Source organism: Lipotes vexillifer, unplaced genomic scaffold (assembly GCF_000442215.2).
Source record: "Lipotes vexillifer unplaced genomic scaffold, Lipotes_vexillifer_v1.1 scaffold1584, whole genome shotgun sequence".
NCBI lineage: Eukaryota > Metazoa > Chordata > Mammalia > Artiodactyla > Lipotidae > Lipotes > Lipotes vexillifer.
This window is the reverse complement of record NW_006782397.1, coordinates 154,530-180,309: the sequence shown is the minus strand read 5'-3', so window position 1 is coordinate 180,309 and position 25,780 is coordinate 154,530. Positions and strand designations below refer to the sequence as shown.

Sequence of the window (25,780 nt, the reverse complement as noted above, 5' to 3'; positions counted from 1 at the left end):
AGGAAGAGTCACCTCATGAAATAGTCTTCCCAGAGTAAGACTACCTAAATCTAATCAAACATCTAGATCTACTTATTGTAAACCCATCTAACACTGTTCAGAATAGAGTAGCGCCTGTCAAGGGCCACTATCAAGTCTCTTTCAGACATCTAAGGACTGGAAAATTACTGAAGACAAGAAGTTGCAGATTCTCAGCACATCCTGTAGAACCACAGCCAGCGCAGATACAGTTGTGGACCAGAACAGATGTGAACCACCCCTCCTTGCTGCACCTTGCTCTTTGAAGCCCAATAAAAGACTCAAAGCCCCACCATTTGGGACCAACGCCACTCTGTGCGTCTGGCCCCTTTCCTCCCTTGGAAAGTGAGTAAAAACTTTCTTTTCTTCCCTTGTTAATACTTCTGTGAATTCTTTCACAACCCGCAGGGACTCACCTAACACTTATCATAAGAAATGCAGGGGAAAGAGGAACAATTCAATGATACCACAAAAAAGCAATCCACCACATCTAGAATGTGGTAAATCCTAAGGAATGGTTACTCCAACAAAGTATTTAATTTTTTTTTAAAACAAGAGGAGAGCTACTTTTTACACTTAGGCTAACCAACCAAATGCAGTGTGTGCATTTAGGTGTATCCTAATTTGAATAGATTAAAAGGGATATTTTTGAGACAAGCAGGGGAATTTGAATAAAGACTGGGTATTAGATGATATTGGGGAATTGCTGCTAATATTTTTAGGTGTGAAAAATGGTATTTTGATAATGTAATAGAAAGAAAAAAAATGCACATTTAAGTATTTACCAGGAAAATGATTCTTTAAAATGTAGGTAATATTTAAAATGTTACAGTTTATTAAAAAAGCAGAGGAGGGCTTCCCTGGTGGTGCAGTGATTAAGAACCCACCTGCCAATGCAGGGGACATGGATTCGAGCCCTGGTCCGGGAAGATCCCACATGCCGTGGAGCAACTAAGCCTGTGCGCCACAACTACTGAGGCTGCTCAGCCCCTGCTCGCCACAACTAGAGAAAGCCCGTGTGCAGCAACAAAGACCCAACGCAGCCAAAAATATAAATAGATAAAAGCAGAGGAGACAGATAAAACAAGACTGGCAAAATCTCATTGATTGCTGCAGCAGGCTGTTCATTAGTGTTCACTAGTAGTCTCTTTTTGTTTAAAATTTTCCACCATAAATATTACTTTAAAAAATTTTAAATAAATTTACATCATTCCAAGTGATGTAGGATAAAATTGTGCTTCAGGGGAAAACTGTGCACTGTATGGACTCCAGAGCACTCCCTCTGAATTATCTGATTCTGATTCTATCTAGGTTATTTCACAACACCATAAATTATAGCTCACTGATGGCAATGACAGCTATCTAAGAGCATGCAAATTCTGCCCTACCTGGTAGAGTTTCAATTGGCCTCCTTCCTTCACGGTGGAAAAAGTTAGTTTTGTCTCCATTTGCACATTCATTTCAACATCCTTTACTCCATATAAATGTGTGCTATTTTGATTTCTCCTTTGAGCCTCATCACATCTGCCTGGTTCCCTGCTTACAAGTTAAATAAAAAATCCTTAACACACGTTCATTTTTATATCTGTATGAGAGTCATAATTGTACCTTTTTGGAAGTTATCTCTTAATGATAATAAAGAGTATTTATGTTTTTCTTGTGAAGCTGAAAGTAAAATAATTGGTATACTTATGAATTATTACATGTTAATAAATAGTTGCTAAATAATTTCAGAGTAAACTGTAAGTTAGTTGTACAAATATTAACAAATTTTCCTTCCGTTTTTTGTTTGCATTTCTTTATGCCACTAGTTCCAGAAACCCCTCTGGAATCTTTGTATCAGAGGCCTGGATGTATGTGCAGGAAGCAGGTGAGCTTCCCAGAGCAACATATGAGCGAAGACACTTCAGAACAAAGAGTGAGTAACATCCCCAGAAAACTCACGCCAGGAATTCTAAAACGTTTTTTCGGATCTAAGATAAATTGTTGAAAGACAGAAGGATGGTCTGCATTACTTAGCAAAACTGTCTGTTTAGGTCTTCTGCCCATTTTTGGATTGGATTGTTTGTTTTTTTGATATTGAGCTCCATGAGCTGTTTGTATATTTTGGAGATTAATCCTCTGTCTGTTGTTTCATTTGTAAATATTTTCTCCCATTGTGAGGGTTGTCTTTTCGTCTTGTTTATGGTTTCCTTTGCTGTGCAAAATGTTTTAAGTTTAATTAGGTCCCATTTGTTTACTTTTGTTTTTATTTTCATTACTCTAGGAGGTGGGTCAAAAAAGATCTTGCTGTGATTTATGTCATAGAGTGTTCTGCCTATGTTTTCCTCTAAGAGTTTTATAGTGTCTGGTCTTACATTTAGGTCTTTAATCCATTTGGAGTTTATTTTTGTGTATGGTGTTAGGGAGTGTTCTAATTTCATTCTTTTACATGTAGCTGTCCAGTTTTCCCAGCACCGCTTATTGGAGAGGCTGTCTTTTCTCCACTGTATGTTCTTGCCTCTTTTGTCATAAATTAGGTGACCATAAGTGTGTGGGTCTATCTCTGGGCTTTCTATCCTGTACCATTGATCTATATTTCTGTTTTTGTGCCAGTACCATACTGTCTTGATTACTGTAGCTTTGTAATATAGTCTGGAGTCAGGGAGTCTGATTCCTCCAGCTCTGTTTTCCTTTCTCAAGATTGCAATAGACATTTCACCAAAGAAGACATACAGATGGCCAAGAGGCACATGAAAAGATGCTCAACATCACTAATTATTAGAGAACTGCAAATCAAAACTACAATGAGGTATCACCTCACACCAGTCAGAATGGCCATTATCAAAAAATCTAGAAACAATAAATGCTGGAAAGGGTGTGGTGAAAAGGGAACCTTCTTGCACTATTGGTGGGAATGTAAGTTGATACAACAACTTTGGAGAACAGTATGGAGGTTCCTTAAAAACCTAAAAATAGAACAACCATATGACCCAGCAGTCCCACTACTGGGCATATACCCTGAGAAAACCATAATTCAAAAAGACACATGCACCCCAATGTTCATTGCAGCACTATTTACAATAGCCAGGACATGGAAGCAACCTAAATGTCCATTGACAGATGAATGGATAAAGATGTGGCACATATATATGATGGAATATTACTCAGCCATAAAAAGAAATGAAATTGAGTTATTTGTATACAGAGTGAAGTGTATACAGAATGAAGTAAGTCAGAAAGAGAAAAACAAATACCGTATGCTAACACATATATATGGAATCTAAAAAAAAAAATGGTACTGATGAACCTAGTGGCAGGGCAGGATGTAGACATAGAGAATGGACTTGAGGACACGGAGTGGGGTGGGGGAAGCTGGGGTGAAGTGAGAGTAGGAGCAACATATATACACTACCAAATGTAAAATAGACAGCTAGTGGGAAGAAGCAACACAGCACAGGGAGATCCACTTGGTGCTTTGTGACCACCTAGAGGGGTGGGATAGGGAGGGTGGGAGGGAGACGAAAGAAGGAAAGGATATGGGGATATACATATGCATATGGCTGATTCACAATGTTGTACAACAGAAACTAACACAGTACTGTGAAGCAATTATACTCCAATAAAGATCTATAAAAAGAAAGTAATCAAGATCTCCTGTAGGAGTCTACTCTACCACTTCTCCATCTCTTTTTCTTTCTCTTTTCACATTTTGGTCACAGATATGCCCCGCTACCACTGTACCTCTTGGCTATTAGGAGCCGTCTCTCACGGCCATCTGGGCTCCATGTTGGTTCCATTTTCACTGAGTTTAATGGTTATCAATCAAAATCAGTCAATAAACATTCTTTTGTGCTTATCTTATAAGAGTTTTACCAGTGCAGACCTAACCAAATTGGACTCCACACCCCATATAGCTCACTTCCAAAAAAGGATGTTATAGCCATGATAGATATGTCCATGCCCTCTCACTGAACTTTTTTTTTTTTTTTTGGCCACACTGAATGGCTTGCAAGATCTTAGTTCCCCGACCAGGGATCGAACCCACGCCCCCTTCATTGGGAACATGGAGTCTTAACCACTGGACTGCCAGGGAAGTCCCTCTCACTAAACTTCCTGCCCTATTTCAAAACAGCAGATGCTAATTATTAAGAACAAGTAGAAAAATGTGTGAAAAAAATTGAAAGAGAAGAAAATATGCTATATATACTCTTTCTTCTACTAGAAAAGACTGGCTTCCCTTGTAGTTTTCATTAGTCAGAGCTCCAAGTAAGGCTTTGCCCAGTCTACACCTTTTGGCTAGTACTTTCTTCCTGATCTCCCCCTCTCGCCCTCACCTGGCATACTTTCCCAGTGCATCCGCTAAGCCCAAGCAAGTGTCCCCCCTTTATGAAGCCTTCCCAGATCTCCTAGGCAGAGTCAGGAAGGCTTCCTCTGTGTCCTCTACAGCACTTTCTCTCTACCTCTTTCATGACAGTTTTCATGTTGAATTGTATACCTTTACTCCAATAGCTTTCCATCTCACTCCAAGTAAAAATCAAAGCTTGGAATCTCTAGCCCTCATTTAAGTAAGTACCACAGCTTATTTACTGGATTCTGATGATTTATTCCACTGGCTTTCCCAGCCTGCTCCCCCCCGCCCCCCCCCCCCACCCCCCATTCCTGGTCCAGGCTACTCACCCCTTGCAGGTGTTGATTCAAACATCACTGTAGGTGCTATTCTTCTTCACAGCTTTATGTTTTTCCAGAGCACTCATCACCACCTCTCATATTGTTTTATTGCTTATTTCTCTCATTCATTGTCTATCTCCCTCCACAAGAATCAGAGCCCCCAAGACGAGGGTTTTGTCTGTTTTGTTTGCTGTTTGCTGGTGGACCCTCAGTACCTGGAACAAGTTCTGGACACAGAAGCTGCTCAATAACTATTCTTTTCATGAATGAAATGGCAGTCTCTCTCACCTGCCACTGGACATCTTAAAGGCAAAGATTTGGTTTTATTTGTGCGATTCTAGTATTTACCTGTCGCATACTATATATTCAATAATAATTCGTCTCATGGGTTCCCCCTTGGGGAAACAGGTCAACTCTGGGATAGGGCAGAGATCAAGAAAAGACCAATTCAACGACCTTTCTGGCTTCCACATCACTTTCCTGCTCCGTCTTCATTACCCAGGATCACTTAGATGAGGTCACATAAGGACTCTGGACTCTCTGTTGAGGGACTAGACACGGTGGTGAAGCATAACAGGGGAAATATAGAGTGTTTAGAAAGATTTGTTTTTGGCACTTACTAGTCATTTATTGGTATATGTCACTAACAGAGTAAAGTGCCAAGAACTGAGAAGACTTTGCCTGGATTGGGAGGAAGGGGAAAAGCAGTGAGTCGGTGAAGGTACAATTTTGAGATGTGTATTTTGGAAACCACTGCTGTAACACAGTTTGAGGTGAGGAGTCAGTGTGAAGCCTTAATGGAAGGGGTAGGGATAAGGGCTCCGCGGCCAGCCTGCCACCAAGACGTGAAGTGGTGGTTCTAAGGCTCCTTCCATCTCCAGGACAAGGAGGGAAGGAAGAAAGGGAGGAGGGAGAGAGGAAGGAAGGAAGGAAGGAAGGGAGGAGGGAAGGAGGAAGGAAGGAAGGGCGGGAGGGGAAAAAGCAAAGTACTCTAGCAGACTATTCTTAAAACATCCCCCCCCGCCGCAAAAAAAAAAAAAAAAAAAACCTAAAAAGGGCTTCCCTGGTGGCGCAGTGGTTGAGAGTCTGCCTGCCGATGCAGGGGACACGGGTTCGTGCCCCGGTCCGGGAAGATCCCACATGCCGCGGAGCGGCTGGGCCCGTGAGCCATGGCCGCTGAGCCTGCGCGTCCGGAGCCTGTGCTCCGCAACGGGAGAGGCCACAACAGTGAGAGGCCCTCGTACCGCAAAACAAAAAACACAACCCAACCAATCACAATCAACTAAGGCAAACAAACTTTGTCATCTTCCCCTTGACGTCGAACATCAGTGCCTTCCTTACTGGGAATGCTGGGGTTCCGACCTGGAGCTTCCATAACGCTGAGCACGTCGGGGCTGCCAAGTGGTTCCGCGTAAGGAGCGGCCGGGCTCACCCCTGCAGGCGGGGCGGGCGGGGGGCGTGCGCGGGCTGCCCGCGGAGGAGGGGCGGAGGCGGGCCGGAGCTCTCCCCGGCGCCCGGGCCGCGGCGGGAGCGGGGCGGCGGGCATGGCGGATGCGCGGCCGGGGCCAGCGGCGGGGGCGCAGCTCAACGGGCTGCCCGACCACTCGCCGCTGCTGCAGCCCAGCCTGGCCGAGCTGCGGCGCCGGGCCGGGGAGGCGAGCGCTCGGCCGGCGCGGCGGCCGCTCAGCGACGCCTTCCTGCTGCGGTTCCTGCGCGCCCGGGACTTCGATCTGGACCTGGCCTGGCGGGTAAGGGGTTCTCCCCGCCGGGCTGCACCCGGGGGACTGGCCGGGAAGCCGCGGCTGGGCCCGGACCCTCGCCGACGCCCGGCTAGCCGGCCGGACCTCGGCGGGGACGCGGCCCGAGCGCACCGCGCGGCGGAAGCGGGAGCTCTGAGGATTCCCGCGCTGGTCCTTCCAGTTTCTCTGGGTCGTGGAAACGGGAAACCTCGGAAAAAGCTGGAACCTTCTAGGGAGAGGGCCCATTTGACCCCAAGCACTGTAACTCTGCCCTGCACGAGTCTCCCGAACCTATAAAGTTTGGGGGAAATGCCTCACTCTCCGCAGCAGAGCGGGTGAGGTAAAAGAAAATGACAGCTGAAAAGTGGGAAGCCTAGAGTTATTCCATCTTAGCAGGTAACTCGACGTTTGGTGGGGGAAATGAAATTGCCAGTAAAACTGAAGATCTAAAGACAAATCCTAGCAAAAGAGTATTATTAATAGTAACACTGAAGTGTCAAGACGGTAAAGCAGTCCAGAGTGTTTTGAGTGGCAGGATGGGTTTGAGGCGCTTTTTTTTTTTTTTTTTTTGCGGTACGCGGGCCTCTCACAGCTGTGGCCTCTCCCGTTGCGGAGCACAGGCTCCGGACGCGCAGGCTCAGCGGCCATGGCTCAGGGGCCCAGCCGCTCCGCGGCATGTGGGATCTTCCCGGACCAGGGCACGAACCCGTGTGCGCTGCATCGGCAGGTGGACTCTCAACCACTGCGCCACCAGGGAAGCCCGGCACTTCTTTTGTGGCTCTAGGTGTGTTATGTCAGCTGGTTGAGAGCAGGGTGGTGGGAAGACAGGAATCAGAAAGAGGGGTACGACCTTGAGTTCTGGCACTTTGGACTCAGCATCCTCACCTGTTAAATAACGGTGAAAGGGCCTCCCGCGATGACTGGTTTCCAGGACTGAACATTAACAAGTTTAACGGAACAGGACGTACCCAGCACAGAGCCTGGCACGTAGGAAGTGCTCAGCAGTTGAACTTGATCTAGCCATTTCTCCAAGTGGCTCACTCAGTGTCACACGGCGAGCTAGGAGGCAGAGGAAGTATTATAGTGCAGAGTCCCAGCTGTCTCAGTATGAGGATTTTTGTTGTTGGTAACTAATTTTTAATTGAAAAAGTAAGAAGTAGAGATGAAAAAAAAATCCATAAATAGTAAAGAATGCAAAGCAAGTTCCTAAAAGTAACTTTCTAAGGGAAAAAATTCCTCACCCCAGACCTTAGCTTGCCAGCCTCCTACCCAGTGGCAGTTACTGTTACCTGGCTCTTACCTTTCCAGGTGTAATCTACAGTCGCACAAGCATATATATGTGTTTTACATTTTGCCTTTTTAACATAATTTATCATAGATATGAATCTGTTTCAGCATGTGTCTTATTCTTTTGGGGGCTGTGTACTATTGCATTGTCTCAATTTATTATATTAAAATGTATTAACCAGTCTCCTGTATTGGACATAGGAGTTGTCATCAGACATTGGCAATGCTGCCGTGCATGCTGTTCATTCCTTCATTCAATGATTATTTTTTGAATTTCTACAATTTGCTTGGCAGTTCACAAAACACAGAAACCAAGACAAATAGGGTTTCTTCCACACCAACTGGGTATTCTAGTATGTCTTTGTCATTGTACCAATACAAAAATAGGAAAATCCTTATAGGATAAGTTGAACTTGCACAATTGCTGGATGAAGTGCAATGTGCGTTTTCAGTGTTGATGAATAGACCAACTGTCCTCCAAAGTGTTTGTACTTATTTTATCACTTCTATATTCTCAATACATAATGGTGTCTTTCCCCATATTATCACCCATGCTGTGTCACCAAATTTATGATCTGTGTGTCAACCTGCTAGGAACTGGTTCTCATTATTATTATAATATGCATTTATTTAATTACAAGTGAGGTTAATCATCTTTCATGTATTTAACATTTTAAAATTCCTTTCTAATTAACTGCTTGTTTTGCTATTTTCTTCCACGTTGTTTACATAAAATATAAAACATTTTATTCATATCTTCATGTATTAAAGAAAATAGGCTGCTGTCCTAGTTTGTGGTTCGTCTTTTGACATCGTTAATGCTATTTTCTTTCTGTGAAGAATTTTAAAGTTTTTATGTAATCAAATGTATTGATTTGATTGTTCTGTGATTGCTTCTAGTTTCATAAGCTCTTCCCTTCTGCAAACTTTTCTCTAGTATATGACTTCTCTTTTATGTTGGAGTTGTCGATCTACTGGACTTCATTTTGATATTAGGAATGAAATAGGAGCCTACCTATTTCTTTTCTTTTATCAGATGGCTACTAAGGTGTCCTCATACTTACTCAGCAGCTAGTAGATATGAAGACACAATCTCAGGTCCAGTGAAAAGTGTAGCTCTAATGGGGCATTAAACATTTATAGGTAACTAACAATTAAAAGTGTATGATTTACAGATTTCATTTTGGTTACTTTAAAAAAAATTTTTTTAAGTTTATTTTATTTTTGGCTGTGTTGGGTCTTCGTTGCTGCGCGCGGGCTTTTCTCTAGTTGTGGTGCATGGGCTTCTCATTGCGGTGGCTTCTCTTGTTGTGGCACACGGGCTCAGTAGTTGTGGCTCAACGGGCTCTAGAGCACAGGTTCAGTAGTTGTGGCGCATGGGCTTAGTTGCTCCGCGACATGTGGGATCTTCCCAGACCAGGTCTCGAACCCACATCCCCTGCATTGGCAAGCGGATTCTTAACCACTGTGCCACCAGGGAAGTCCCCATTTTGGTTACTTTTTAAAAGTAATGTCTACTATGTATAAAATAGATAACTAATGACTGTATAGCACAGGGAACTCTACTGTTATCTGTGGTGACCTAAATGGGAAGGAAATCTAAAAAAGAATGGATATATGTATATGTATAATTGATTCACTTTTCTGTACAGTAGAAACTGACACAACATTGTAAAGCAACTCTACTCCAATTTAAAAAAGTAATGTCTAGGGCTTCCCTGGTGGTGCAGTGGTTGGGAGTCCGCCTGCCGATGCAGGGGACACGGGTTCATGCCCCGGTCCGGGAGGATCCCACGTGCCGTGGAGCGGCTGGGCCCGTGAGCCATGGCCGCTGACGCGTCAGGAGCATGTCTAAATAGAAGATGAAATAAAATTTACCTCCAGCCTCTGTGTTGTATATTTTTTTCCTGTATTATTTATTTTCCTGAATTGTTTTCATTGCATCATGTCCTTGAGGAGCTGGCTAGCAGGACTGTGTCCAAATCTACTGGATAGGAATCAAGTTTCTGTGAACTCTTTGCACTATTTTTCTGCCAACTTGAAAGGAAAAAGGGAGAGTTAAGAGTATGAAACTGTTTTTTCATTTTCCTCCACAGAGGCAGTTAATTCAATTTACACTCCTTTATTTAAAATATGAAAGCCCTATAGTTTAAGTGTGTGAAGAAACCTTGATAAGTCCCTCAGTTTTAATGAAGTTTCTCAGTATTCTAGTTTTTGTATTTGAAATTATAACAAATTAGTGACTTTTGTGAATTCTAATAGCTTTGGGAGTACCAGCTACTTTGGTAAGTAGTGTTTACGCGGATTATCTCATTATTTTCTCATTTTAGAAGAAACTGAGATGTAACGAGTAAGTAACTATCCTAAATTGCAGTTATGAAGGGGTAGAGCAAGAATTTGAACTTGAGCTGAACTCAGGGGAGCCTGCACTCTCAAGTGAACTATACTTGCCCCATCTGTTTAAAACAACCAACTGTTAACCTTTGTCTGTTCTATATATTCTTGTGAATATATAGAATCTTATCTTTCACAAGTGAATATTCCTCCTTATATTTTTGCTCTATGTGATATGTTATTTATCCTTTAATTATTTTTATAGTTTTCCTAAATACTTCAATGTTTTCAAAATTCTACTGAAGCTTCCTGCTTATTTCCCACTAAATGCAGCTTCTTTTGTAAAATTCACCGAATCAAGTGTCAGTTTCAGACTCCACTCTGCTCCTGTAGCTACTACCATGAAACAAATGTGTAATTTCTTCCAGCTTAATTTTCTTACCAATAAAATGGGGTAACAATAGTTACCTCTTAGAATGTTCAAGAGCGGGAATTGAAATGTTGCCATTAAACCCCAGAAAAGTGGCACAAATATGTACACGAAAAATGTAAGGAGAAGTCTACTCTGTTACAAAAGAGAGTTAAAATAAGCTGTAACTTTTTATATTTATTTATTGCTAGTGGTGGTACAAAACAGGTGCCTTTCGGTAATGAATATTCACCCGCAGGCAGTTTTTTTTCTGCTGTGGACTTTATGTGGTTTTTTGGAGAATTGCTTGGTAGCAGTTTACGTCATTTACATAATTTATTTATGTCAACCAGACTTTTGAATGTATTTATCAGTGTAAAAGTATAATAAAAGATCCAGGTGTAGAGCCTTCAGTTTGCAAAAGTCAAGTGTCAAAAGTATGAGGGCAATTTGTGCATCTTTATGAAAGTCATTTTTTTCAAGCATGTGGATCCAGCTGGTTTAATCATGTATTAATTTATTCTTTCATTCATCACATGTACCTATCTCCTAAGTGCCCAGCACTCTGCAGAGATCAATAAGCTGAGGAGCCTGCCTCTATTCCCTAAAAGATCCTTTTTTAAAAATAAAATAAATTTATTTATTTTTGGCTGCGTTGGGTCCTCGTTGCTGCGTGGGCTTTCTTTTAGTTGCGGCGAGCGAGGGCTACTCTTTCTTGCGGTGCACGGGCTTCTCATTGCGGTGGCTTCTCTTGTTGTGGAGCACGGGCTCTAGGTGTGCAGGCTTCAGGAGTTGTGGCGCATGGGCTTAGTTGCACCATGACGTGTGGGATCTTCCCAGACCAGGGCTTGAACCCGTGTCCCTTGCATTGGTAGGTGGGTTCTTAACCACTGCGCCACCAGGGAAGCCCCGAAAATATCCCTGTTAATGAAGCTATAACTTTGATTATTCCACGGGAAAATAAAATTGTTATTTCTGTATTGGAGCTCCTATGCTGCTTCTGGTGTTTTGCTTGAATTAGAATTAAAAGGACTAGTTTTCCATCCGAGGGAACTATGAAAAAAGTAATGAACATAAAAATTCTAGTAACACTTATTCTGATGCCCCCTAAGACAGGAGAAGGAAGAGAAATTCATCTTATAGAAGAGAATGAATATATCAGGATCTACAAGGTGTCTTTTGTTCTTACTGCTTTTGGAATCTGCTATTTAGGTCACCAATTATTTCTTTGTTGGCAAATTTACTGACTTTTTTTCTTTCTATCCTCTCTGTTGCCTTTAACTCTTAGTAACATTCTCTTTTTTTTTTAACAGTTAGGGAAAGTTTCTTAAATGCAGAAATGACAGGGAGAAAGAAAGAGAAAGAGGGGGAAACAGTATCAGAGAGAAAGAAGTGAGGAGTAGAGCAACACAGATGCCTTTCCCTCCCTTCTGTACATTGTGGTGCCAGATCTCCTGTGGTCCAACCAGATCCTCTCTTCCTCCAGCCATTCCCAGCCGTTGACGTCCCCCAAGGCTCGGAATTTCACCCTTTACTTGGTTTTTTAAGCTTGTTTTTGCAGTTTCTCCTCCAGATCATGACTACTTCGTGATTACAGTTCTCATGTTCATTCCAGTGACTCTCAAATGCAAAATTTGTCCTTTCCTTTCATCTGAACTTTGATTCCACGTTGCTAATAGATCTCTTTAAACTCAAAACAAATATACTGTCGTTTTAGAAAAACTGAGAATGCTGAAAATCATGGAAAGGTAAATTGAAATATAATAAATTTTAACTGTAATTTGATGTCAGTATTCTCCACAATACACTGGCAATGTTTGTATTATTTGTAAATGCAGAGTAACCACTATTGGTGTTTTTTTTGGAAAAAAAAAAAGAAAATGCGGTGCTTTCAAACCATATTTTGCCAAGACCTAATATCCAGGCAGACTGTTCCACAGGCTCTCCGAGTGTATACCACCGTTAACAAAGTCGATTTTTGTTGTTTTCTGTTAGTACGGTATAGAAATGTTCCTTTGTATCTTTTTTCTAGGAGAGAAAATAAAAACCAAAAATTTTTAGTTACCTTTAATATAAACCTGAACTAAAAGCTTGGATGAGCAATTAATCTAAATAACTTTCCCTATTAAGAGAACAGCAAGGCTGACTACCGCTTGTTATGCCCATGTATGCTTTACCCAGCACCCTGCAAGACACATGTTGAGAAAACATGACTCAGAGCAGTTAAATACATGCCAAGACCGAATGGATAGTAGGTGGTGGAGTCAAGGTTTTCCTGAAGCAGCAGCAGCCTGCGAATCAAGCTCTTCACTACATAGCATGGCCTGTATGATCCAGTTGTCACCAACCGGTGAGGTCCAAAGAGAGCAGGGATTTTATTCTGCCCACTGCTGTACCTCAAGTGCCTCACTAAGTGTGTGGAACATTGCAGATGCTCAAAAACATTTGTAGAGTTAATTCATCTGCTTGATTTCTTTTCTTCCTTATTCACAAAGACTAAAAAGGTGGATGTTTCAGCCTTCTATTGCTAAGTAACAAACCAACCCCGAATTTAGTGGCTTAAACCACGGCTGTTTATTGTAATGTGCCACTTTGGGCAGGACTCAGCGGGGATGGTTCGTCTGTGCTCCACGTTGCATGAGCTGGGACCATGGTTGAGGTCAGGCTATCTGAGATGGCCTCTTATCGTCCAGGGCCTCTCTCTGCAGAGTTTCGTTATTTAATAATCCTACGTGGTGTCTGGATCCCAAAAAGCAAAAAGAGAAGGTCTCAGGCTTCTTAACCAAGCACGGTGTCACTTCCATCAAAGCAAGACAGGAGGCCAGCTCAGCTTCAAGAGGAAGGAATCAAATGGACTCCACCTGCTGGTGGAAGGAATGACATGTGCACACCAGGACGGGAGGCATTGTTGACAGCTATCTTTGGGAGACTCTTTACCACAGGAGACAAATAAAAATTCCTCATCTTTGAATTTGTGACTAACTCCTATCACCTGAGATCTTGCATGAAGTGTGCTTTTAGCTTTTACAGCTAAAAACATACCCCAGGTTAGAATCCTGACATAATACATGGCAAGGGCCCTACATAATGCCAAGACTTTCCTATCGCTCTTACAAAGTGCTTACCATGTATGCTATCTGTAGATAAGTTTTATTTTATTTTCCAGTTACTGAAAAACTACTATAAGTGGAGAGCAGAATGTCCAGAAATAAGTGCAGATCTCCATCCTAGAAGCATTCTTGGCCTTCTGAAGGCCGGCTACGTCGGCGTCCTGAGAGCCCGAGACCCCACTGGCAGCAAAGTTCTGATTTACAGAATTGGTAGGTCACACACAGCACTTCCTCTTTTTTATTTTTCTTGACTGCCATATCGGAAGCTTCCATGAGTTCATATTTAAGAATTTAGCTTTTTAGGTTTTAACTTGAGTTTCATTTAGTCTTTTTAAAAATTTTTTAAAAATTTTTATTTTTTATATTTTCTTGGCTGCGCTTGTGTGGCATGTGGAATCTTAGTCCCCCAACCAGGGATCGAACCCGCGCCCCTTGCATTGGAAACCTGGAGTCTTAACCACTGTACTGCCAGGGACGTCCCTCATTTAGTCTTTAAGGTCCCCCAAATAGAATAAAACTGGCCGTTGTGAGAAAATTATCCCAAACCAATGAAAATCCTACTTCCATTCTTCCACACAGTTAACTATATAAAGTAAGAGGAAAAGAAAACAGAGAAGAGAAATAGGTGGAAAAGGTAAAAAAGATCAAGGTAAAGTGTTTCAAAAATTCAATTAAGTATTCTGAACTATAATAATACAAGCTCCACGAGAGCATAGATTTTGTCTGTGTTCTGTTTGCTGATGTTTCCCAAGCACCGAAACCAGGGCGTGGCACATGGTAGGTATTTATGAGATATTTTTGGAGTGAGTGACAGAGTGAACGGTGGTTGGGTCCTGCCCCAGGCTGCGGAGCGAGGGGCTCATTCTCCAGGTGGAGGAAGGGGAGGAAGGGGCCGTGGGAAGCAGCACCCAGGCAAGTGTTAAAGAACCCCTGTTCCACGTTCCCCTCTTTCTTTTTTCTTTTTTTCTTGCGGTCCGCGGGCCTCTCACTGTTGTGGCCTCTCCCGTTGCGGAGCACAGGCTCCGGACGCGCAGGCTCAGCGGCCATGGCTCACGGGCCCAGCCGCTCCGCGGCATGTGGGATCTTCCCGGACAGGGGCACGAACCCGCGTCCCCTGCATCGTCAGGAGGATTCTCAACCACTGCGCCACAAGGGAAGCCCCCCCCTTTCTTTTCACTGCTTCCTCTTTTCACCCCTAGGTCTTCCTAGTGTCTCCTGGAGGCTGGAAACCTATAACTTCTGCCCCTCCCTTCGACCTGAGTGTGATTAAAAATGGCACGAAATGGAGGGTTCACACTGTCCCCAGCATCCTTTCCTGGCCCGGTTGGAATGACAAAGATAACCAACATTTCATGAGCAGAATCTTATGAATTATCCTCTGACGGAAACTTTCACATCTGTAAATATTCTAGGGAACTTAAAGATATTTATAGATTTGCTTTTCCTGCCTGCTTATAGATAAGATACCTGCCTATAACTCAGCACTTGGCTGTCTTGCAAGAAGATCCTGCATTCAGTTCTTGAAAAAGTAGCAGAAGACTAAGTGGAATGATTCTGTTTTTCTGCTCCAGCTTCTGTGTCAAATACAACTGGGTTAATGGTGAGGTCGTTGTCTGTAAACCAGACATTACAGGTGCTCGCTCTTCTGTCCTGTCGTTGCCTCACCGGTGTTATAGAAAGTTGCATGAGGTTCCCTGAGTTCCTGAGGGACAGAGTTGCCAGATTTAGCAAAGTATCTGTGTTTTATGTAGCAAGTGAAACTGTTTTATGAAAATTACAGTGTCCAGTTACATTTGAATTTCAGGTAAACAGTGAATAATTTTTTTTTAGTATGCATGAAGCATACTTAGACTAAAAAAATATATCCAGTTTATCTGAAATTCAGCTTTAATTGGGCTTCTTATATTTTATCTGGCAACCCTACTCTGGGGTCCCAGGAGCACAAGATGGACACCTACAGGTGATTCCTTCTGTGAGTATCCTGGCTCTGCATGCCTGGCTGGAGGTTTTTTGGGGTCTGCTCATGTTAAGAAGTAAAAATGAGACCTTAATAGTGAAAAAGCAAATGTGCTACTTTGATCAGAAACACCTTAAATAATAGAAGTCAACAGTCTTCTATTGTTTAGCGAGGGCCTCTTTTTTTTTTTTTTAACATCTTTGTTGGAGTATAATTGCTTTACAATGGTGTGTTAGTTTCTGCTTTATAACAAAGTGTATCAGCTATACGTATACATACATCCCCATATCTCCTCCCTCTTGTGTCTCCCTCCCATCCTCCCTATCCACCCCCTAGGTGGTCATAAAGCAGCGAGCTGATCTCCCTGTAGCCTCTTGCAGTTATTAATTTATAAGTGTACTGTTTAACTCAGATTTTAAAATCAAGAAAACATATCAGTTTAGTGACGGTCAGACAGGAGAGTATGCAGCAAATCTTCTGAGTGTTATGTAGAATAACATGTTACTCCAGGGCGAAAGGAGAAACTCAGAAGAGTTTTATGAGTAAAATGAAAGAATAGGATAAATTTATATTTATAAATTTTCTAAATTTAATTGAATTAATGGGAGGAACTAAAAGAAATCTGTGGTAGAGCTTTTTCGGTAGAACGTTAGCATAACTCCTTCCCTGGTACCATCTCTGTGCAGTGTAAGCAGTGAGAAAATGCACAGAACCTTTTCCTCCAGTCCAGCAGGACAACCCAAGGTGAAACTAAATTTTTGCATTATTGGCCTATAAGCCAAAGGATATAATTTTATGCCTTTTGAGACTCACTACTGTACTACAGCAGCAAAAGTAAAATTTAGCAGCGAGCATTAAGTTTTGACTGGCTTGGCTCTCAGGAACACAGGTTCTAGGGCATGCTGCCTGGGTCGGAATCCCAGCTCTGCTACGTCTAGCTACATGGAAAGCTGTGCAGCTATAATTCCATCTTCTCATCTGTCAAATGGGCATAGCAGAAACTTTCCTCATAGGGTTGCTGTGAGCATTAAATCTTGCAATACAGTATATATAAAATATAATTAGAAAATTACCTGGTATGTACTAAGCACCCAATAAATGTTAGATAGCTGCTGGAGAAGGAATTAAAAATGTACGGCAATTTTTTCTTTTGCCTTAAGGGAGCTTAGAGTCTAAACCAGCAATGTCCAATAGAACTTTCTATGATGGTGAAATTGTTCTCAGTAGCTACTAGCCACATGTAGCTGATGAGCACTTGAAATGTGGCTATCGCAACTAAGAAGCTGAATTTTTATTTTATTTACTGTTAATTATTTAAAATGTTAATTAATTTAAATTTACATAGCCACATATGGCTAATGGCTACTATTTGGACAGCACAGGTCTAGACAACTATGTTGGTGGGCTCAGAAATTTAGGTCAGTCACTATTTTCTGAACTGCAGACTTTCAGTCATTCTGTTCATATTTTGCACCATTATAGCTTTCAGCCAGTGTCTGAAGTCATACAGTATACGTGAACTGGTTTATCCATGGATTGATTTTTCAAATTCTTACCAGGAATCTGAGGCTTTTAAAAATAAAGGGCAATTCCATTGTACCTTTCTAGGAATACCTCTAATTATCCCTTCTCTTTCTTCATCTCTAGATTTTTCCTTGCTATTACACACTATCCTTTAACATTTAAATCTGTTAGGATCAGCCATCCAAAAGCTCCTTAATCCTGTAAGACCCTCCAGCCTCCACCCTAGCCATCTCCCCACACCTCTCATTCTCAGCCACATTTTTAGAGTTAGTTAAGTTATGTTCACCATCCACATTTTCTCACAGGTCCTCTCAACGCCCCCTGGTCTGGTTTCACTGCCACCTTTCTGGTGAAATGACCTTAGCACATCATCGGTGACCTTTTCACCAAATCTAATGGATGTGTTTAGTGCTATTTCACTTGACCTCTTTACATAGCAAACCTCTTCCTCTTTTTTGAGGTATTTGCCTCCCTTCTCTGGTGCCACATTCCCCTGGTGTTTTCCTCCAACTTAAACTGTTTCTTCTTAGTCTCCTTTGCTGGCACTACATATGCTACTGTAAATTCCGAAATTCCTTAGGACATTGGCCTTAGCCTCCTCTTCTTAAGCTACTTACCTCTCTACCATAACAGTGAGAAACATAAGTCCATGCTACTCCCTGCTATAGACCTATAAGCACAGAAACTCTGAGATTTGTATCTTCACCCCCATTATCTCTTTGTTCCCAAAGCTCCCTATGACCAGTTCCCGATCTCAGCTGTATCCAACTGGACATCTCACAGTCACCATTCTAACGTGTTCAAAACTGCCTATGATCCTTCCTAAACACTTTTCTTCCAGTGTTTCCTATCTCAACAAATGGTACCACCATTCTACCCAGTTGTTCAAGCCAGAAACTTCGGTATTTTTACAATTTTACCATTCCTTAGTCATGAATCTTTTTTTTTTCTTAACCCTTCATCTTGTTAGGTATTGCATGAACCTTGTAATCTGAAGATTTGCATCTTTTTCCAGCTTTGGAAAAATTGTCTCTTCTGTTCCTATTCCTTTCTCCTCTGTTCCCTATTCTCTGTATTATTGCCTTCCAGAACTCTAATTAGTTGGATTTTGAAACTTCTGGATCTAGCTGCATGTCTGTTAACTTTTTATTCATACATATTGACTCCTGCGTCTTATTCTGTGTTGAGATTGAGAGACTTCCTCAGCTAGATGTTCCAAACCATTATTCCCTCGTTGGCTGTGTCTCTTCTGACATTTATCCCATCAAGTGAGATTTGCTTGAATTGTCATCTTTTTATTTCCAACGTCTCAACTGATTCTTTTTCATAATAGCCTGTTCTTATGACAATAGCCTATGGTATATTTTTTTCCTCACTGAAACAATTTTGTTTCTTTTAATGTTTCTTGCTTTATTAGCTGTTTCCTTCAGTTTTAGTGCCTTTGTCTATTGAGTTTGGATCCTCTCTTCTTTGTGTGTCTGTGTCTTTAAAACTATTAAAATTCTTAGTGGTTGCATATCTTTTTTAAAGATCACCTGCTTGCCTATCCATTACTGTCAATTTTGCATGACGTGGCCTGCCCCAGGACTGGCAGGGGAGGGGAGAGGGCAAGAACTCAGTAGCTCCTCTTCTTAGCACAGGTATTACTTGTTTTTCCTGGGTGTGGGGAGCTGGCTACCCGAGTGCCTCCCTGACTCGGCTTTCCGAGCGCACACTACTTTTCTAGCCTATATGGACGTGCCTCTCCTACACGCTGCTCGTCACAGAGGGTGTCAGAGAGACCCACCTGCCTTGTCTGCTCTTCGCACATTTCCCTTAGCAGCAACCTCTGTGGTTACGATGGGGCCCTAGTTATTCTTCATAATCCAGAGCCTTGCTTTTCCCATTTTCAATACTTTCGAGCGCGGAGCATACCCAGAGGCATTCCCACCTTCAGCCGCAGTTCCATCCTGCTGTAGTTTGGGCTGTAGTTTCATCTGGCCATCAAATCCAGGCTGCATTTATTCTCTTATTTTCTCCGTGCTCTTAAGAATCTGTTCTTTGCTAGGGATTGGAGAGAGGGAGAGAGAAACAGGCACGTGTTCTTGGACCACCAATTTGATCTGTTACTCAATTCATGATCTTTGTACGTGTTTTTTTTGTTTTGTTTAGTTTAGTTTTGTTTTGTTTTTTGTTTTTTGCGGTACGTGGGCCTCTCACTGCTGTGGCCTCTCCCGTTGTGGAGCACAGGCTCCGGACGCGCAGGCTCGGCGGCCATGGCTCATGGGCCCAGCCGCTCTGCGGCATGTGGGATCTTCCCGGACCGGGGCACGAACCCATGTCCCCTGCATCGGCAGGTGGACTCTCAACCACTGCGTGTACGTGTTTTACACGTGTTTTATTTCTATTGATCCTTTAAGTCTAAAAAGAATTCGTTTCCTTTTGTAAATCTTTCTGATTCTTTACACAGTGCTGAGATATGATTTTTTACATTTTTTTTTTTAGCACACTGGGACCCAAAAGTTTTCACAGCTTATGATGTGTTTCGTGTAAGTCTAATCACATCCGAGCTTATTGTACAGGAGGTAGAAACACAACGGAATGGAATCAAGGCTATCTTTGATTTGGAAGGCTGGCAGTTTTCTCATGCTTTTCAAATTACTCCATCTGTAGCCAAGAAGATTGCTGCTGTTCTTACAGTAAGTGTATATTTTAACTGTTCAGGATAATACTTCCAAATAAGAGATACAAATTTAGTTATATGTTAAAGAGAAGGGATAGTACATTTATTAGAAAATTAAATAAAATTTTAGAAATGATACATAGAATTCAATAACGGTAAGAGGAAGTAAAGTGTTATTAATTCAAAAAGAAAGAATGTTGCAACAAACTATGAAAATATGTTCAAAATTTCTAACCACAGAATTCATATATTTAAACAATAGTGTGGTGGTTTTATCTTTCAGTCACTAAAATTTTCTTCCTAAATTAAAAATTGACTCAAAAAATAATATTTATAGCAATCATACAACAAAATGTCATGTAGGTTTTGGTTGGTATAGATTGATACAGTTCTTTCCGGGGGAAAAAAAAAGTTTTAAAAATGGCCATCATCTTTGACCCAGTAATCCTGCTTTTGGAAACCTAGCCAAGGAATAATCTTAAATATAGCAAAGACTTTGTGTATAATAATAATAGCTTACTGTGTGCCAAGTACTTTGCTAAGTGTTTCAAGTGCATTACCACTTAATGGCTACACCAAAGCTTATGACATATGACTATTAATTTTTCCATTTTATAAATTATTTTACTATGTCAGAGAGGTGACATAGCAATGCCCAAGCATACACATTTTGTCAGCAGTGAAACAGGGATTCCAGTCCAGGATATCTGAAGATAAAAGCTGTACTTAGAACCACGATTGCTTCTATACATAAAGATAGTTACTATAGCATCAATTTTTTAAAATAAATTTATTTTATTTTATTTATTTATTTATTTTTGGCTGTGTTGGGTCTTCGTCGCTGTGCACGGGCTTTCTCTAGTTGCGGCGAGCGGGGACTACTCTTCGTTGCGGTGCGCGGGCTTCTCTTTGCGGTGGCTTCTCTCGTTGTGGAGCACGGGCTCTCGGTGCACGGGCTCAGTAGTTGTGGTGCATGGGCTTAGTTGCTCCGCGGCATGTGGGATCTTCCCGGACCAGGGATCGAACCCATGTCCCCTGCATTGGCAGGTGGATTCTCAGCCACTGCACCACCAGGGAAGCCCCCTATAGCATCAATTTTTATAGAAGAAAATTAGAAACAGCTTATTTGTCCAGAAATAGGAAAAGGGTTACTTAAATAATGGTACATCCATTTGATGGATTATAGCATCAATATTAAAGCTCACAATGTTTACAAAAATTGTATTATGTCAGTGAAACAAAACGGGGTGCAAATTATTTAAAGAGCATATTAGCAATTATGTTTAAAATAAAATTATTCATAGAAAGAACCTGAAAGGAAAAGTCACAATTGATAACACATCTCTAAAAGCTATGTGCAGAAAAAAAAAAGTTTTGTCTGAAAGAAACTTGGCAGGAAAAATCTCTATATTAACAACACATCTTTGGGTAGGGAAACTATTGATGAGGTTTTTCTTTGAATCCTTAACATTTTAAACCTTAGAAAAAAGCCGATATTACTTTGATGTGAAAGACTTATACCCGTGTCAAAAGTTTAAAAGTGTGTGTTTATTGTACTATTCTTTCAACTTTTATGAAAGTTTGATTTTTCTTCCTCAAAATAAAAATTTGAGGGGAAAGGTTAAATATCCAAATGACTCATTGATTTTTCAAAAGCACATTTATATGTGATTCGGGAAGATATTTTCTGTGTCCTGCTTATGAAAGATGTAGCTATTTCTTAAAATACTTTGCCTAAACTACAAGGTGAAACCTTTTTAGAGACCTTTTCTTAATCTAGGGACAGTGAACTATAAAGCAGGCTATTGTGTTGATGGAATAATTTTGAAAATAAAATCACACTTTAGGTATTGCTGTTAAGTTTAGCAAGTGTTCAAAGAAGGGGCTTGTCGATAGGATTACATTATTGATTTATGCTGTTATTAACAAGACATTTTCTTTATTTTCAAAGGATTCCTTTCCATTAAAAGTTCGTGGTATCCATCTGATAAATGAGCCAATAATTTTTCATGCTGTCTTTTCCATGATTAAACCATTTCTGACTGAAAAAATTAAGGAACGGGTAAGTAAAACATATTCAAGTCAGTATTCTTCTGTACCGAATGTTCCACTCCTTTGTTATTTAAAAATTGCTCTCTTATTTCCGCCCCACCCCCCAACACACACAGTATTGTCCCAGTGTTTTGAATATTTATCTAACAACCCAACTACTTTTATAAAATTTCTTTTTAGTTTTGAAAAATCAAGTTAGTGAGGCTGTGGAAAAACTGGACCTCTAACACATGGCTGGTGAAACTGCAAAATGATATATTCCCTATAGGGGGCAGTGTGGTCATAGTTACCAAAATTACAGTCTTCACATTTCTGGGATTTTTATCCTACAGATATACATGCTCATAAACAAAATTACATATACAAGGGGATTCATTGTAGCAAAATATTGGAAACCACCCAGTTTTCATCATGAGGGAACTGGTTAAATGAACTGTGATGCATCTACACAATGGAACACAGTAAGATTTGCAGGATGTATTGTGAAGGGAAATAAGAACATGCAGAATAGTGTTTATACTATCTTTTGTATAAAAAGGAAAGAAATCAGAATCTATAGTTATATTGGCATAAAAGTTATTTTTAAAGGATATGCAAAGAAACAACCAAAGTGGTTACCTATATGGAACAAAAGAGAGGTATGGATGGGGTAGCTGAGGATATGGTTGGGAGCAAGACATCTTACTGTGGATCTTTTATCTTGCTTTGATTTCTAGCCATGTGAATGTATTATCTATGTAAATAATAAATATGCTTAAATTAGACATGTGTAACTGAAAACCATAGTACCCAAGGTATGTGACTTAATGTCGTTAGTTAAAGCAAATAGATTTGATGTTTTTTTAAATTAATTTATTTATTTTATTGATTTATTTTTGGCTGCGTTGGGTCTTCGTTGCAGTGAGTGGGCTTCTCATTGTGGTGGCTTCTCTTGTTGCAGAGCACGGGCTCTAGGCATGTGGGCTTCAGTAGTTGTGTCATGCAGGCTCAGTAGTTGTGGCTTGCAGGCTCAGTAGTTGTGGCTCGCTGGCTCTAGAGCACAGGCTCAGTAATTGTGGCGCACAGGCTTAGCTGCTCCGCGGCATGTGGGATATTCCCAGACCAGGGATCGAACCCGTGTACCCTGAATTGGCAGGTGGATTCTCAACCACTGCACCACCAGGGAAGCCCGATTTGATGCTTTTTACCTATGTTGCAGAGTCTTATCTCAGGTGAATATCTAATATTACTTGGGATTTTTCAAGTGTTGACAACAGAGTGTGAGTTCCCAAACTGGCAACCACTCTTCTGCAGGAATCCGTAGGGGATAATTTTTAGAGCATTTATTTAGACAAACGTTGGCAACATCTAATGCATGAACACAAACAGGTTTTAAAGGCATTGACAATTTAAATCTCAAAAACTATTTAAATAGAAATACTGGTAATATGAGTGATAATAGCATATTTGGAATGTTACAAAGTATACTCTTTCATACTAAGAAAAGGTAACATCTTGCATCTGGTCAGAAAATGACGACCCTAGAGCTTCTTTTGAGGTTTTCCAGTAGGTATTTCTATCTGTCTTCAAGAAGAACCGCCCCTATGGAAGATTCTTTTATTCTTATAAAAGCTGGGTTTTTTTGTTTATTCTTTTTTTCCTCTCTTCAGTATAGCTTGACAATAGCTGGCCATCTTCTGTTGAACGCTGACAGACATAAAAATAAGTATTTCTGTTTTGGGTTATATTCTGGACCAAAAAAACGAAAACAACAATAAACTGAACCTAATAAACAGGAGAACATGAGCAAGAAGAGAAGAAAAATTTTAAATTGAGAAGTGAAGCATTTCAATGAAAGTTAATTGACATGAAACAAACTTGCCAAAATGGGGAAGGCAGGGAAGACCAAATCTAGCCACTTTCTCCCTTTAAACATTTTGGCAGGGCTCTATGAATGATTTTATTTCTCCCTTCCTGAAGAGATAGTTGAATTTTTCAATTAGCTGGTCATATTTTAAACATTTCAGAAAAAAATCAAGGATTGGGACTGCAAGGTTCCTGAGTGCAAAAAACTTGTTTCATTCATCTTTCAGTCTTCATATCCTAAGCACATAGTAGGTGCTTACTAAATGATTGTTGAATGTACAGATGAATCTTAGCAGATGAATAAAGGTATTTATGTATTTATTTTTAACAAGATGTGCTTTTAATCAAAAGTTCCAAGTCTTTATTTTAACTTCAGGACATTATATGATCAATTTTTATAGTTTAAAATGTTCAAAAATTTAAAGTTCTCAACCATCATAATTTCTCTTAATTTTTTATTAGCCAAGACTGTCAACTGTTCCACATAAATTATTCCCTGCGTACCTGATTGTGTGTTCAGATATATGCTTTTATTTAATATGAACTAATAAAAGGAAGAATATTTTTATCATCTACAGAACCATCCCAGGATATTCGATCTTTTGCTAAGAATCACCTGTACATTAGGGAATAGAATGTATAAAATGATTTTATTTAGAGTTTTAAAAATCTACTTTTGAAAGAAAAAAGAATAGCTTTTTGTACATATTGTATAGTTATAAGGATGCAAATATAAGAAAACAGTAAGATGATCAGATTCATAAGCAGCACAATCTAAACATAATTATTAGCTTCATAAGCAGAGGAATAAAGGATGTATCAATAGTATCTATACATGCGCTCCTATCTTAGAAGTGATGAGAGCACCTTATCTTACAGTGTTGATTTTCCATTGGAAATGCATCTGATATACTGAGAGGCAGAGGGCATACCTTCTAAAACATTTTGGCTTTTTCAGATTCATATGCATGGGGACAATTACAAACAAAGGTTACTTCAGCATTTCCCAGACATTCTTCCAGTGGAATACGGTGGTGAAGAATACTCCATGGAAGACATTTGTCAGGAGTGGACAAATTTTATAATGAAGTCTGAAAATTATCTCAGCAGCATTTCACAGACCACTAAAGGAGAAGAAGTTATTTAATGTGAAAGACTTCCTAATTAAAAATACATGAGTAAGACCCTACCTGGTTATATGAATGAAAGAAAAAGAATCATTAAACTAATGCTTTTCCGATTGGTTTTTTTCAATGTAAAAATCTTCTAACTTGAGCAACATGGGTATTTGGGAAATTTCTTTACTTTTTAAATATCTTTTCTTTACCTTTAAAGTAATTAGGGCTTCCCTGGTGGCGCAGTGGTTGAGAGTCCGCCTGCCGATGCAGGGGACACGGGTTCGTGCCCCGGTCGGGGAAGATCCCACATGCCGCAGAGCGGCTGGGCCCGTGAGCCATGGTCGCTGAGCCTGCGCATCCGGAGCCTCTGCTCTGCAACGGGAGAGGCCACAACAGTGAGAGGCCCGCATACCACAAAAAAAAAAAAAAAAAAAAAAAAAAAAGTAAAGTAATTAAATATTATTATACCTTAAAAGCATAGAAGAGGTTCCTGATTTTTGCATTTGGAATAAAGTTATCTCTAAAGTATCTTTTCATGCGCACTTTGGTGTGTTTCTCAAAAGTTTTATTTTAAACAACTTTTCTGGTCCCACTTGTTTGATTATAAATGAATAAAGTCCACTGAAAAGAAATATTAGCACAGATCAAGTGATTATAAAACTCTATTCACACTCATTTTGGGTGCATGTCAGATAGACTATAATTCAGATTAAAATCTGAATACAGTTTTATATAGTTATTTCTGTGGGCCAGCAAGGTAGTTCACCTCAGGGAAATTCTATTTTACCGTTATTTGCACAATAGAAACTTTTGATTGAAGAGTCTGTACACCATAAACTCTTATGTGTAGCATCAATAGGTCTCTATGAAATTATTCATGTTGATACAGTTAACTACATAGAGATTCAGAGGTGGAATAATACTTGGTTGCCGTATACGTGGACTCTATTTTTAATTGAACAGTAACACAACTACACAAGGGAAAGGAAATGTTTACATTTTAAAATCACTGTCAACTACATCTGGAACTTTTCAGATTATGCATGAAGAAATTTGGGTTTTACTGTATTATCAG

General features: G+C 40.5%; 1 protein-coding gene across 1 annotated transcript; it reads left to right on the top strand.

The window, feature by feature from the left end:
• Window positions 1-6,192: 6,192 nt before the first annotated feature.
• Window positions 6,193-24,918, top strand: TTPA (alpha tocopherol transfer protein). The gene is made up of 5 exons (XM_007455259.1): window positions 6,193-6,416; window positions 13,604-13,757; window positions 19,513-19,706; window positions 21,642-21,752; window positions 24,546-24,918. The coding sequence occupies exons 1-5, from the start codon at window positions 6,213-6,215 to the stop codon at window positions 24,732-24,734; spliced, it is 852 nt and encodes a 283-aa protein (XP_007455321.1). The 5' UTR covers window positions 6,193-6,212; the 3' UTR covers window positions 24,735-24,918.
• The last annotated feature ends 862 nt before the right edge of the window (window positions 24,919-25,780 follow it).

Excerpts from the sequence above, each read along its gene's own strand:
- TTPA (XM_007455259.1), top strand. The coding sequence starts at position 6,213 with ATGGCGGATGCGCGGCCGGGGCCAGCGGCGGGGGCGCAGCTCAACGGG. Across the intron at positions 19,707-21,641 it reads AGATTGCTGCTGTTCTTACA|GATTCCTTTCCATTAAAAGT; the intron begins GTAAGTGTATAT and ends TTATTTTCAAAG. Across the intron at positions 21,753-24,545 it reads CTGAAAAAATTAAGGAACGG|ATTCATATGCATGGGGACAA; the intron begins GTAAGTAAAACA and ends TGGCTTTTTCAG.